Genomic DNA, 15927 nt, shown 5'->3' on the forward strand with positions numbered 1-15927 from the left:
TTCTAAAGTCTTAGAAAGCCAAGTTAACAAACAAATCACCGACCATTTCGAAACCCACCGTACCTTTTCCGCAATGCAATCTGGTTTCCGAGCTTGTAGTGTGTGCACCTTAGCCACGCTCAACGTCCTAAACGATATCATAACCGCCATCGATAAAAGACAGTACTGTGCAGCTGTCTTCATCGACCTGGCCAAGGCTTTCGACTCTGTCAATCACCGCATTCTTATCAGCAGACTCAATACCCTTGGTTTCTCAAATGACTGTCTCACCTGGTTCACCAACTGCTTCTCAGATAGAGTTCCATGTGTCAAATCGGAGGGCCTGTTGTCCGGACCTATGGCAGTCTCTATGGGGGTGCCACAGGGTTCAATTCTCGGACCGACTCTTTTCACTGTATACATCAATGATGTCGCTCTTGCTGCTGGTGATTCTCTGATCCAAATCTACGCAGACGACACCATTCTGTATACATCTGGCCCTTCTTTGGACACTGTGTTAACAAACCTCCAAACAAGCTTCAATGCCATACAACTCTCCTTCCGTGGCCTCCAACTGCACTTAAATGCAAGTAAAACTAAATGTATGCATCACTGCTCTGGACGGTTCTGACTTTATTTATGGACATCTACAAGTACCTAGGTGTCTAGTTAGACTGTAAACTCTCCTTCCAGACCCACATTAAACATCTCCAATCCAAAATCAAATCTAGAATCGGCTTCCTATTTTGCAACAAAGCCTCCTTCACTCATGCTGCCAAACATACCCTCGTAAAACTGACTATCCTACCAATCCTCGACTTCAGCAATGTCATTTACAAAATAGCTTCCAACACTCTACTCAGCAAATTGGATGTAGTCTATCACAGTGCCATCGGTTTTGTCACCAAAGCCCCATATAGTACCCACCACTGTGACCTGTATGCTCTCGTTGGCTGGCCCTCACTACATATTCGTCACCAAATCCACTGGCTCCAGGTCATCTATAAGTCTTTGCTAGGTAAAGCCCCGCCATATCTCAGCTCACTGGTCACCATAGCAACACCCACCCGTAGCACGCGCTCCAGCAGGTATATTTCACTGGCCATCCCCAAAGCCAACACCTCCTTCGGCCGCCTTTCCTTCCAGTTCTCTGCTGCCAATGACTGGAATGAATTGCAAAAATCACTGAAGCCGGAGACTTATATCTCCCTCACTAACTTTAAGCATCAGCTGTCATTGCGGCGTACCGATCACTGCACCTGTACACAGCCCATCTGTAAATTCCCCACCCAACTACATCATCCCCATATTGTTGTATTTTTGTTGCTCTTTTGCACCCCAATGTCTCTAACAGCACATCATCATCTGCACATCTATCAATCCAGTGTCAATGCTAAATTGTAACTTTTTCGCAACTATGGCCTATTTATTGCCTTACCTCCCTAATTTTACTACATTTGCACACACTGTACATAGATTTTTCTATTGTGTTATTGACTGTATATTTTGTTTATCCTATGTGTAACTCTGTGTTGTTGTTTTTGTCGCACTGCTTTGCTTTATTTTGGCCAGGTCGCATTTGTAAATGAGAACTTGTTCTCAACTGGCCTACCTGGTGAAATAAGAAAATAAAAAATAAATTAAATAAATAAAAGCACCTTTGGCAGCAATTGCAGCCTTGAGCATTCTTGGGTATGATGCTACAAGCGTTGGCACACCTGTATTTGGGGAGTTTATCCCATTCTTCAGTTTCTCCCATTTTTCCTCTCAAGCTCTGTCAGACTGTATTGGATGCGTCACTGCAAATCTATTTTCAGGTCTCTCCAGAGATGTTTGATCGGGTTCAAGTCCGGGCTCTGGCTTGGCCACTCACGGACATTCAGAGACTTATCCCGAAGCAACTCCTGCATTGTCACGTCTGTGTGCTTAGGGTCACTGTCCTGCTGGAAGGTGAACCTTCGCAATAGTCTAAGTCCTGATCGTGCTGGAGCATTTTTTCATCAAGGCTCTCTCTGTGTCACATGCTATGTTGTTGTCTTAGGTCTCTCTTTATGTAGTGTTGTGGTGTCTCTTGTCGTTATTTGTGTTGTCATACATTTTTAATCCCAGCCCCCATCGCCGCAGGAGGCCTTTTGCATTTTGGTAGGCTGTCATTTTAAATAAGAATTTGTTCTTATATTCTTAAATGGAAGAAGTTTGGCACCACCAAGACTCTTCCTGGAGCGGGGAAATTACCAAAAACCCAATGGTCACTCTGAAAGAGCTCCAGAGTTCCTCTGTGGAGATGGGAGAACCTTCCAGAAGGACAACCATCTCTGCAGCACTCCACGAATCAGGCCTTTATGGTAGAGAGGCCAGACGGAAGCCACTCAGTAAAAGACACATGACAGCCCGCTTGGAGTTTGCCAAAAGGCACCTAAAGACTATCAGACCATGAGAAACAAGATTCTCTGGTCTGATGAAACCAAGATTGAACCCTTTGTCCTGAATGCCAAGCGTCACATCTGGAGGAAACCTGTGTCGTGTCTTTGGCTATGCCAGATTAAGTGATTTGACATGCTATTCTATAAAATCTTTTCTCCGTAATTAATATTACCTGATTGAGCTAATCATGTAAATGTAATTAACTAGAGCTGTTATCTTCCGAATAAACTCTTAAAGACCTAGTAATATTTTACATCAATAGCAGTCAATATTAATCGTCACCTTAATTCAGTCTCTTCTGAAAGTTGTACATTCTTGGTTATCTTCACGAACCCTGGCTAACAAGTTGAATCAGCAATACAAAATTGGGTTTCATTATTTATTAACTAAATACCTAACTAATCACACAGAATTACATATACACAGAATTAATTATACCTTGATTACAAATGACGTCATAAAGGAAAACGTCCCTACAGGGCGGAACAGATATGACAGCTGGTTACACAAAAGAAAAAGGGCTGGGTTTGAGTGAAAGAGCATGAAGACTGAGGGACAAAGGGAGAAGCTGTGCTATAGTAAATACAGTATCTTATGCATTCTAAATTACCGGCCATTTGGAAAAGGAAAATGCAATAAATATTTACTCTGAGCTGCGCTTCGGTAGGTTGGTGGTAGATGGAAGGCCGTGTTGCCAAACCGAGTCCTTTGTCCTTTGAAGAATGTCTCTGGTGGTCAATTGAATGCATTGTAGTAACGTCGTTGTGTGGTAGACGGGATACTCTGTCTGTTCTTTCGTAGCCCGCGTTTACAGCTGCTGTTGCTAACTCAATGGCTAGGAGGTATCACTTCTGTAGTGAATAAGAGTTCCAAGTTCATACCATTTGCACCAAAGCTCACGCTGAGATTGGCTTAGTTCTGTAGTTGACATGTTAGTCCTTTTAACGCAGAGGCTGCAGACCTCACGTACTTGGAACAGGAGGTAACATTTTCGTCAAGGCTTCATATTGTGGAGCGAGAAGGGTGTGTCTGAAAAGTTGTATAACCTATGTCTGTTCACAGGGGCGGGCCACTGATTGAGCAGAGCCCTAACCTTATGAAAACCCAAATCTCTCATTTGGAAGCTAAAATTACATTTAATCTCTTCACCAATAATTTTATATTCAAACATTTCAGTTGAACAACAATTCCATGTGAATCCGATAACTCTGATGTGTAGACTTTCCACTGTAGAGTTTGTCATCCTATCATTGATGAGAATGTCCCAGATGACAACCGAACTGACATCATATTCATTAAGTACCACCGCATATGTTCAATTGGTCGGATTACCAGAATATAGTTAATTTCCCCCCACCTTCTGATGTTCCCAGAATCTCTATGTTAACCAAGGGGTTTTCAAATTTCACATCAGTAGGGTAGAGAGAGGAAAAAGGGGGTGGAAGAGGTATTTATGACTGTCATAAACCTACCCCCAGGCCAATGTCATGACACCTGATATCATCCCTATGGTGAAGCATGGTGTTGGCAGCATCATGTTGTGGGGATGTTTTTCAAAGGCAAGGACTGGGAGATAGGTCAGGATCGAGGGAAAGATAAACAGAGCAAAGTACTTTATTTAACCTTTATTTAACTAGACAAGTCAGTTAACCTGTTTTGGAGACTGGTTTTTTTCGGAAAATCAGATGACTGACATGCCCAAAGTAAACTGCCTGTTACTCAGGCCCAGAAGATAGGATATGCATATAATTGGTAGCATTGGATAGAAAACACTCTGAAGTTTCTAAAACTGTTAACATAATGTTTGTGAGTAAAACAGAACTGATATAGCAGGCAAAAACCCAACGAAGGTCAATCCGGATTTTTTATTTTTGAGCTCCCATCCACTTCAAATGTGAAGCTATTGAAAACTATGACTTCTGCCTCCCAGATTGCAGTTCCTATGGCTTCCACTGGATGTCAATAGTCTTTATACATGGTTTCAGGCTAGTTTTTTGAAAAACCAACGAGGAATAGTAGTTTATCCATGTGGAGCACTAAGGCAAAAGTAGTCTCTTTGCGTGCGTGAACGAGAGCGTGCCTTTCGTTATTTTCCTTCCCTATTGAACATTCTATTCTCCGTATGAATTATTATTATTTATTTAGATATTAGACTACCTGATGATTAATTAGAAACATTGTTTGACTTGTTTGGACAAACTTTACCGTTAACTTTTGGGACTTCTGTCTGCATGTTGAACGGGTGGACTACTGAACTCAATGACGCCTACTAAATTTACTTTTTGGGATATAAAGAAGGACGTTATCAAACAAAACAACCATTCATTCTGTAGCTGGGATCTTTGGGATTGCAAACAGAGGAAGATCTTCAAAGGTAAGTGATTTATTTTATCACTATTTATGATTTTGTGATGCCTGTGCTGGTTTGAAAACATATGTTGTTGTGAGGCGCTGTCCTCAGATAATCGAATGCTATGCTTTCGCCGTAAAGCCTATTGTAAATCGGACAACGCGGCTCGATTACCAAGATTCTAAGCTAAAGAATCACGTATGACACTTGTATTTTCATGAATGTTTAATATTACGATTTTGTGCTCTCCGATTTCACCAGATGTTATCAAATTTGATCCCACTAGAAGGATCCGCACGCTAAGAGGTTTTAAGAACAAATTCTTATTTACAATGATGGCCCACACTGGCCAAACTCAGACAACGCTGGGCCAATTGTGCACTGCCCTATGGGACACCCAATCCCGACCAGCTGGGATGCAGCCTGGATTTGAACCAGGGTGTCTGTAGTGACGCCTCAAGCACTGAGATGCAGTGCTGCACCACTTGGGAGCCACTGTGATGGAGGCCACTGTGTCCTTGGGGACCTTCAATTCTGGAGAAATGTTTGATTACCCTTCCCCAGATCTGTGCCTCAACACAATACGGTCTCGGAGCTCTAGGACAATTTCCTCGATCTGGTTTTTGCTCTGACATGCACTGTCAATAGTGGGGCCTTATATAGACAGGTGTGTGCTTTTCCAAATAATGTCAATTCAATTGAATTTACCACAGGTGGACTCTAATCAAGTGGTAGACACATCTCAATGGAAAGGATGCACCTGAGCTCAATGTTGAGTCTCATAGCATTGCGTCTGAATACTTATGTAAATAAGGTATTTCTGTATTCATTTTTTTATAAATTAGCTAACATTTCTAAAAACCTGTTTTCACTTTGAGGATTTGATGAGGATATGTTGTTTTATTTAATACATTTTCAAATAAGGCTATAACGTAACAAAATGTGGAAAACGTCAAGGGGTCAGAACACTTTCAGAATGCACCGTACCAGACAGACAGACATAGGACAAGCAACACGTAGCAGACGGATAGACAGAGCAACATAGGACAAGCAACACGTAGCAGACAGATAGACAGAGCAAAAGCACAAAAACTAAATACATAAAAGCAACAAACAGCTCACCAGCTAGGACCAGTGTTTAACAGAAATATAGTAAACAGGCCAACTCTGCTGTGGGTCATGGTACTGAAGGAAGCTAGCCCAACTCTGCTGTGGGTATTGGTACTGAAGGAAGCTAGCACAACTCTGCTGTGCGTCATGGTACTGAAGGAAGCTAGCCCAACTCTGCTGTAGGTCATGGTACTGAAGGAAGCTAGCCCTACTCTGCTGTGGGTCATGGTCATAAAGGAAGCTAGCCCTACTCTGCTCTGAGTCATGTCATAAAGGAAGCTAGCCTTGTGGGTCATGGTCATAAAGGAAGCTAGCCCTACTCTGCTCTGAGTCATGTCATAAAGGAAGCTAGCCTTGTGGGTCATGGTCATAAAGGAAGCTAGCCCTACTCTGCTGTGGGTCATGGGCATAAAGGAAGCTAGCCCTACTCTGCTGTGGGTCATGGGCATAAAGGAAGCTAGCCCTACTCTGCTGTGGGTCATGGTCATAAAGGAAGCTAGCCCTACTCTGCTCTGAGTCATGGTCATAAAGGAAGCTAGCCTTGTGGGTCATGGTCAAAAAGGAAGCTAGCCCTACTCTGCTCTGAGTCATGGTCATAAAGGAAGCTAGCCCTACTCTGCTGTGGGTCATGGTACTGAAGGAAGCTAGCCCTACTCTGCTCTGAGTCATGGTCATAAAGGAAGCTAGCCTTGTGGGTCATGGTCTTAAAGGAAGCTAGCCCTACTCTGCTGTGGGTCATGTCATAAAGGAAGCTAGCCTTGTGGGTCATGGTCATAAAGGAAGCTAGCCCTACTCTGCTGTGGGTCATGTCATAAAGGAAGCTAGCCTTGTGGGTCATGGTCATAAAGGAAGCTAGCCCTACTCTGCTGTGGGTCATGATCATAAAGGAAGCTAGCCCTACTCTGCTCTGAGTCATGGTCATAAAGGAAGCTAGCGCTACTCTGCTGTGGGTCATGGTCATAAAGGAAGCTAGCTCTACTCTGCTGTGGGTCATGATCATAAAGGAAGCTAGCCCTACTCTGCTGTGGAGAGACAGAGATATACACAGACCTCAATTTAGCAGGAGGACACAGGGCCTAGAGATGCTAGCAATATTAGAGTCATACACTGATCTCAGCTTAGGAAGAGGAAACACAGAAAACAGACGTTAGAGATATACTCAGAGCTCAGTTCAGCAGGGGGAAACAGAGGAAACAGGGCTTAGAGTTACTAGAGATATTAACATACCTCAGTTTAGTAGGAGGAACGGGGCCCAGAGATACACACACCTCAATTTAGCAAGATGAATCAGAGGAAACAGGCCCTAGAGTTACTAGAGATATTAACACACCTCAGTTTAGCAGGAGGAACAGGGCCCAGAGATATACACAGACCTCAGTTTAGCAGGGGGAAACAGAGGAAACAGGAACTATAGATATACAGAAACCTGAGCTTAGCAGTCTGAAACAGAGAGCATAGATATTAGAGATTTACACAGACATCAGCTTAGCAGGAGGAAACAGAGGACACGGGAACTACAGGTACTAGAGATACACAGAAACCTCAGCTTAGCAGGAGGAAACAGAGAGTAGAGATATTATAGATATACAGTACCAGTCAAAATGTTGTACACACCTACTCATTGAAGGGCTTTTCTTTATTTTTACAGTTTTCTACATTGTAGAATCAAAACTATGAAATGACACATGACACATATGTCATCATGTAGTAACCAAAACAGTGTTAAACAAATCAAAGTGTCACGTTCTGACCTTTATTGCCGTTGTTTTGTATTTATTTAGTATGGTCAGGGCGTGAGTTGGGTGGGCAGTCTGTTTGTTTTTCTATGTTTTGGGGCATTTCTATGTTTTCGGCCTAGTATGGTTCTCAATCAGAGGCAGGTGTCATTAGTTGTCTCTGATTGAGAATCATACTTAGGTAGCCTGGGTTGCACTGTTTGTTGGTGGGTGATTGTCTATGTTGATGGCTTGTTTCAGCACAGGCCATATGATTAGCTTCACGGTTGTTATTTTGTTTACTGGTTTTGTATAGTTTTCAGTGTTCACTACTTTCTTTATTAAAGATTGACCATGGACACTTACCACGCCGCGTATTGGTCCTCAGATCCTTTTCGCCTCTCCTCTTCAGATGAAGAGGAGGACGACCGTGACACAAAGTATATTTTAGATTCTTCAAAGTAGCCGCCCTTTGCCTTGATGACAGCTTTGCAGACTCTTGGCACTCTCTCAACCAGCTTCATAAGGTAGTCACCTGGAATGCATTTCAATTAACAAGGTGTGCCTTGTTAAAAGTTAATTTGTGGAATTTCTTTCCTTCTTAATGAGTTTGAGCCAATCAGTTGTGTTGTCACAGGTTGGAAATGTATACAGAAGATAGCCCTATTTGGTAAAAGACCAAGTCCTTATTGCAAGAACAGCTCAAATAAGCAAAGAGAAACAACAGTCCATCATTACATTAAGACACGAAGGTCAGTCAATGCGGAACATTCAAGTTTCTTCAAGTGCAGTCGCAAAAAAGCGCTATGATGAAACTGGCTCTCATGAGGACCTCCACAGGAAAGGAAGACCCAGAGTTACCTCTGCTGCAGAGGATAAGTTCATTAGAGTAACCAGCCTCAGAAATTGCAGGCCAAATAATGCTTCAGAGTTCAAATAACAGTCACATCTCAACATCAACTGTTCAGAGGAGACTACGCGAATCAGACCTTCATGGTCAAATTTCTGCAAAGAAACCACTACTAAAGGACACCAATAAGAAGAAGAGACTTGATTGGGCCGAGACACACGAGCAATGGACATTAGACCGGTGGAAATCTGTCCTTTGGTCTGATGAGTCCAAATTTCAGATTTTTGGTTCCAACTGCCGTGTCTTTGTGAGACGCAGAGTAGGTGAACAGATGATCTCCGCATGTGTGGTTCTCACCAGGAAGCATGGAGGAGGTGTGATGGTGTGGGGGTGCTTTGCTGGTGACACTGTCAGTGATTTATTTAGATTTCAAGGCACACTTAACCAGCATGGCTACCACAGCATTCTGCAGCGATACTCCATCCCATCTGGTTTGCGCTTAGTGGGACTATCATTTGTTTTTCAATAGGACAATGATCCAACAAACCTCCAGACTGTATTTTTAATATTTATAAATGTTTTAATTAATATTTATTTAACTAGACAAGTCAGTTAAGAACAAATTCTTATTTACAATGGCGGCCTACCCCGCCCAAACCAGGACGACACTGGGGCAATTGTTCACGGCTCTATGGGACCACTGCGCCACTTGGGAGCCTGTGTCAGGGCTATTTAACCAAGAAGAAGAGTGATGGAGTACTGTATCAGATAACCTGGCCTCCACAATCCCCTGACCTCAACCTAATTGAGATGGTTTGGGATGAGTTGGACTGCAGAGTGAAAGAAAAACAGCCAACAAGTGCTCGGCATATGTGGGGACTCCTTCAAGACTGTTGGAAAAGCATTCCAGGTGAAGCTGGTTGAGAGAATGCCAAGAGTGTGCAAAGCTGTCAAGGCAAAGCGTGGCTACTTTGAAGAATCTCAAATATAATATTTTTGGATTAGTTTAACACTTTTTTGGTTACTACACGATTCCATATGTGTTATTTCATCATTTTGATGTCTTCACTATTATTCTCCAATGTAGAAAATAGTAAAAATAAAGAAAACAGCTGGAATGAGTAGGTGTGTCCAAACTTTTGACTGGTACTGTTACACAGACCTCAATTTAGCAGGAGGAAACAGGGACTAGAGATAGGGATATACACAGACCTCAACTTAGCAGGGGGAAACAGAGACTAGATATATACGTATAGACCTCAACTTATTAAGAGTAAAAAGGGTCAAGAGATATACACAGACCTCAACTTAGCAAGGGGAAACAGAGCCTAGATATACACAGACCTCAACTTAGCAGGGGGAAACAGTCTAGATATATACGTACAGACCTCAGTTTAGCAGGAGAAAACAGAGACTAGATATATACGTATAGACCTCAACTTATTAAGAGGAAACAGGGTCAAGAGATATACACAGACCTCAGTTTAGCAGGAGAAAACAGAGACTAGATATATACGTATAGACCTCAACTTATTAAGAGGAAACAGGGTCAAGAGATATACACAGACCTCAGCTTAGCAGGAGAAAACAGAGACTAGAAATATACACAGACCTCAACTTAGCAGGAGAAAACAGAGACTAGATATATACACAGACCTCAACTTAGCAGGGGGAAACAGAGACTAGAAATATACACAGACCTCAACTTAGCAGGAGAAAACAGAGACTAGAAATATACACAGACCTCAACTTAGCAGGAGAAAACAGAGACTAGATATATACACAGACCTCAACTTAGCAGGGGGAAACAGAGACTAGAAATATACACAGACCTCAACTTAGCACGGGGAAACAGAGTCTAGATATACACAGACCTCAACTTAGCAGGAGAAAACAGAGACTAGATATATACACAGACCTCAACTTAGCAGGAGAAAACAGAGACTAGAAATATACACAGACCTCAACTTAGCAGGAGAAATCAGAGCCTAGAAATATACACAGACCTCAGCTTAGCAGGAGAAAACAGAGACTAGAAATATACACAGACCTCAGCTTAGCAGGAGAAAACAGAGACTAGAGATATACACAGACCTCAGCTTAGCAGGAGAAAACAGAGACTAGATATATACACAGACCTCAACTTAGCAGGGGGAAACAGAGCCTAGAGATATACACAGACCTCAACTTAGCAGGGGGAAACAGAGACTAGAAATATACACAGACCTCAACTTAGCAGGAGAAAACAGAGACTAGAAATATACACAGACCTCAACTTAGCAGGAGAAAACAGAGCCTAGATATACACAGACCTCAGCTTAGCAGGAGAAAACAGAGACTAGATATATACACAGACCTCAACTTAGCAGGGGGAAACAGAGCCTAGAGATATACACAGACCTCAACTTAGCAGGAGAAAACAGAGCCTAGAAATATACACAGACCTCAACTTAGCAGGAGAAAACAGAGACTAGAGATATACACAGACCTCAACTTAGCAGGAGAAAACAGAGACTAGATATATACACAGACCTCAACTTAGCAGGAGAAAACAGAGACTAGAGATATACACAGACCTCAACTTAGCAGGGGGAAACAGAGACTAGATATATACACAGACCTCAACTTAGCAGGAGAAAACAGAGACTAGATATATACACAGACCTCAACTTAGCAGGGGGAAACAGAGACTAGATATATACGTATAGACCTCAGCTTAGCAGGAGATAACAGAGACTAGATATATACACAGACCTCAACTTAGCAGGGGGAAACAGAAGAAACAGGAAGAAGAGATATAAATGTGTCAAATGCGCCGAATGCAACAGGTGAAATGTTTACTTACAAGCCCTTAACCAACGATGCAGTTTTAACTCTATTTTCTTAAAGAAAATATTTACTGAATAAACCTGAAGTAAAAAAGGTACAATTTAAAAATATACAGTGCCTTGCGAAAGTATTCACCCCCCTTGGCATGCCTACCACTTTGAAGATGCAAAATATTTTTTATTGTGAAACAAACAAGAAATACGTTTTTTTTTAAACTGAAAACTTGAGTGTACATAACTATTCACCCCCCCCCCCCCCCCCCCCCAAAGTCCATACTTTGTAGAGCCACCTTTAGTAGCAATTATAGCCGCAAGTCCCTTGGGATATGTCTCTATAAGCTTGGCACATCTAGCCACTGGGATTTTTGCCCATTACTCAAGGCAAATCTGCTCCAGCTCCTTCAAGTTGGATGGGTTCCTGCTGGTGTACAGCAATCTTTAAGTCATACCATAGATTCTCAATTCGATTGAGGTCTGGCCTTTGACAAGGCCATTCCAAGACATTTAAATGTTTCCCCTTAACTTCTTGAGCATACTTGACACGCAGACGTCCCAAGTATGCCCCTGGAAATGCAAATGCGCTACGCTAAATGCTAAATGTACTCGTTACAACTCAATCTTTGATCAAAATTCACAAGCAGGGTATTGAATTAAAGCTACACTCGTTGTGAACCTAGCCAGCAAGTCAGATTTTTAAAATGCTTTTCGGCGAAAGCATGAGAAGCTATTATCTGATAGCATGCACCCCCCAAAATGCCAGCACGACACGTAAACAACAGATTTTGCGGTAGCCGGCGCTACCCAAAACGCAGAAATAAAATATAAAACATTCATTACCTTTGACGAGCTTCTTTCTTGGCACTCCTATATGCCCCATAAACATCACTATTGGGTCTTTTTTTCGTTTAAATCGGTCCATATATACCCAAAATAGCTTTGTATGGAAGCTGTGTCATTCAGAAAAAATCATCGTTTTTAAACGCTGCGTAATTTTTTAAAATTAAAAAAGTCGACGATAAACTTTCACAAAACACTTCGAAATCCTTTTGTAATCCAACTTTAGGTATTAGTAAACGTTTATAATCTATCAAAATGATTACAGGGCGATGTCTTTTAAATAGGTCTTCACTTGCAAAAACAATGGCTTCTAATATCTCCCTCAACTGCATCCGGGTGAAGACTGGGAAACTGGAGGTCAGATAGAAGGATTTTCCAACAATTAATTCAATTGAAAATTAGGACAATGGCGCCATCGTGCGGAATTTGTATGAATTTCAGGCAGATCGCCATTAAATTCTGTTCTCTTTTAATAACTGGTGGAAGTGACTTATGGAAATTATTTTTAGCTTTCAGAGAGCAGTTTTTCTTGCGTTTTTCAATGAAACACACGATCTGTTATAGTCACAGCCGTGATTTAACCAGTTTTATAAACTTCAGAGTGTTTTCTATCCACACATACTAATCATATGCATATACTATATTCCTGGCATGAGTAGCAGGACGCTGAAAAGTTGCGCGATTTTTAACAGAATTTTCGAAAAAGGAAGGGGTAGAAGTAAGAGGTAAACCACTTGAGTGTTGCTTTAGCAGTATGCTTAGGGTTATTGTCCTGCTGGAAGGTGAACCTCCGTGCCAGTCTCAAATCTCTGGAAGACTGAAACAAGTTTCCCTCAAGAATTTCCCTGAATTTGGTGCCATCCATCATTCCTTCAATTCTGACCAGTTTCCCAGTCCCTGCTGATGAAAAACATCCCCACAGCATGATGCTGCCACCACCATGGTTCACTGTGGGGATGGTAATCTCGGGGTGATAATGTTGGTTTGGTGCCAGACATACGTAGCATTTTCCTTGATGGCCAAAACTATCAATTTTAGTCTCATCTGGCCAGAGTACCTTCTTCCATATGTTTGAGGAGTCTCCCCTATGTCTTTTGGCGAACACCAAATGTGTTTGCTTATTTTTTTCTTTAAGCAATGGCTTTTTTCTGGCCACTCTTCCGTAAAGCCCAGCTCTGGAGTGTACGGCTTAAAAAGGTCCTATGGACAGATAATCCAATCTCCGCTGTGGAGCTTTGCAGCTCCTTCAGGATTTTCTTTGGTCTCTTTGTTGCCTCTCTGATTAATGCCATCCATGCCTGGTCTGTGAGTTTTGGTGGGCGGCCCTCTCTTGGCAGGTTTGCTGTTGTGCCATATTCTTTCCATTTTTTAACAATGGATTTAACGGTGCTCTGTGGGATGTCCAATGTTTACATATTTTTCTATAACCCAACCCTGATCTGTACTTCTCCACAACTTTGTCCCTGACCTGTTTGGAAAGCTCCTTGGTCTTCATGGTGCCACTTGATTGGTGGTGCCTCTTGCTTAGTGGTGTTACAGACTGGGGCCTTTCAGAACAGGCATATATATACTGAGATCATGTGACACTTAGATTGCACACAGGTGGACTTTATTCAATTAATTATGCGACTTCTGAAGGTAATTGGGGCGGCAGGTAGCCTAGTGGTTGGAGCATTGGACTACTAACCGAAAGGTTGCAAAAACGAATCCCCAAGCTGTCAAGGTACAAAATATATTGTTATGCCGCTGAACAAGGCAGTTGACCCACTGTTCCTAGGCCGTCATTGAAAATAAGAATTTGTTCTTCACTGATCTGTGTAATTAAATAAAAAGGTACAAAAAAAATTGGTTTCACCAGATCTTATTTAGGGTCTTCATAGAAAAGGGGGAGAATACATATGCACGCACCATTTTTCCATTTTAGATTTTTTTGCATTTTTTTAAACAAGTTATTTTTTTCATTTCACTTCATCAATTTGGACTATTTTGTGTATGTCCATTACATGAAATCAAAATAAAAATCAATTTAAACAACAGGTTGTAATGTATGAAAATAGGAAAAATGCCAAGGGGGTGAATAATTTTGCAAGGCACTGTACACAGAGCTAAATGTATCAGGAGGAGAAAGAGAAGTGACTAACAATGAGGGTTAGAATTCGATAAGAGAAGTGACTAACAATGAGGGTTAGAGTTCGATAAGAGAAGTGACTAACAATGAGGGTTAGAGTTAGATAAGAGAAGCGACTAACAATGAGGGTTAGAGTTAGATAAGAGAAGTGACTAACAATGAGGGTTAGAGTTAGATAAGAGAAGTGACTAACAATGAGGGTTAGAGTTAGATAAGAGAAGAAGTGACTTACAATGTTCATGAGGGTCAGCAGGTAGTTCTGCACATGCTCCTTGCCATGGAAACGCACCACGGAATAGTCGACACCCAGGAGAACTTCAATGTTGTAGTCGTCATCTCCGGCATGGCGGCGCTTCCTCACCGCCTGGTTCACCTGCCGGGACACCTGGTCTAGAACCCCCGGAACACCTGGCAGGGACAGCTGGTCTAGAACCCCCGGAACACCTGGCAGGGACACCTGGTCTGGAATCCCCGGAACACCTGGTAGGGACAGCTCTATTTCTGGTTCTGGAGAGGAAGGATGAACAGACAGTTATCTGTAAACTTTTCACTGACAGCTAACTTTTTAGTTAAAGTTTTTATTTGGGTGGTTTGCTAGCTGACTGCTAACTTTTCATTTGGGTGGTTAGCTAGCCAACAGCTATGTCTTAACTTCAGATTTCAGATAGCCGAGTTTGTGTGTAGAGGTGTTCTTGGAGACCCCTCCGGCTAGAATGCTTGTTTGTTCTAGATTATAACAACATTTCCCAGAAACCTAAATTACGTGACAAATCAGTCAGCAATCAACATCCCTTCTGAGCACAGTCTAGGTTGCATTCCAGGTTGATTTTGGAATGCGATAACAGAAAAAGAAGATACATCAATTCCATCTTACAATGTCTTCAGAACATGTAAAAATGTGAATCATTGGTTATAAATCTCATTTTTATATTGAAATAAAAAGTGTTTAGGTTGTTAGCCAGAAAGTTAGCAATGTAAGGTAGGCTACATTGTTATATAACGTTATAACTAGCTATCTAATGTGAGCTAACGGCCTTCCCTTGAATTTCACTGCCTGATAAAAGATTGGATTTCAATCTGACGAGAGCTAGCAAGCTAAATTGGTAGCTACATTAGCTAGCTATCACACTTGTGGAAAAAAAGTTAAACAATATATTTTCATTTTCAAAGCTTTGCATTCACGGAAAATAGCTTGGCTTGGTTTACTTGGTAACGTTAGTCCTTTGCCCTTTTGACTCCAATACTTGGTATGGCCCCTTGCATTCTCAAAAGCTGGTAGTCAGTCCTTCGCAAGTTAGCTACCTAGTTAGACTAGCTAGATCTCTAGCAAGATATGTTTTTCAAACTTGTTGGCATTGGGCAATCGGCAGGATCCAGGTATCGACCACAAAGAGTACTGTCATGCAACATACAGACAATATGTTGTTTGGCAGTATTGAGCCCTGGGACGAGGGAAAAGAGTGGTGTACCCAAGCTGATGTGTCAATATGTTGTTTGGCAGTATTGAGCACTTGGATGAGGGAACACAGTGGTAATCCCTAGCTGTTGTGACAATATGTTTGGCAGTATTGTGCACTTGGATGAGGGAACACGGTGGTAATCCCTAGCTGTTGTGACAATATATTGATGGGAGTATTGAGTGCAGGGACAAGGAAACAGAGTGGTGATCCCTAGCTGTTGTGACAATATATTGATGGGAGTATTGA

General features: G+C 41.9%; 1 protein-coding gene across 1 annotated transcript in view; it reads right to left on the reverse strand.

Annotated features, from left to right (window-relative positions):
• LOC139389572 (ADAM metallopeptidase with thrombospondin type 1 motif, 3) overlaps nucleotides 1-15927 on the reverse strand; it is a 187995-nt gene that overhangs the window by 128550 nt on the left and 43518 nt on the right. The window contains exon 5 of the mRNA XM_071136391.1: nucleotides 14454-14728. Coding sequence (XP_070992492.1) covers nucleotides 14454-14728 — 275 coding nt within the window. The remainder of the gene's footprint in view (nucleotides 1-14453; nucleotides 14729-15927) is intronic.

The sequence above is a fragment of the Oncorhynchus clarkii genome, chromosome 30 (genome assembly GCF_045791955.1).
Source record: "Oncorhynchus clarkii lewisi isolate Uvic-CL-2024 chromosome 30, UVic_Ocla_1.0, whole genome shotgun sequence".
Classification (NCBI taxonomy): Eukaryota; Metazoa; Chordata; class Actinopteri; order Salmoniformes; family Salmonidae; genus Oncorhynchus; species Oncorhynchus clarkii.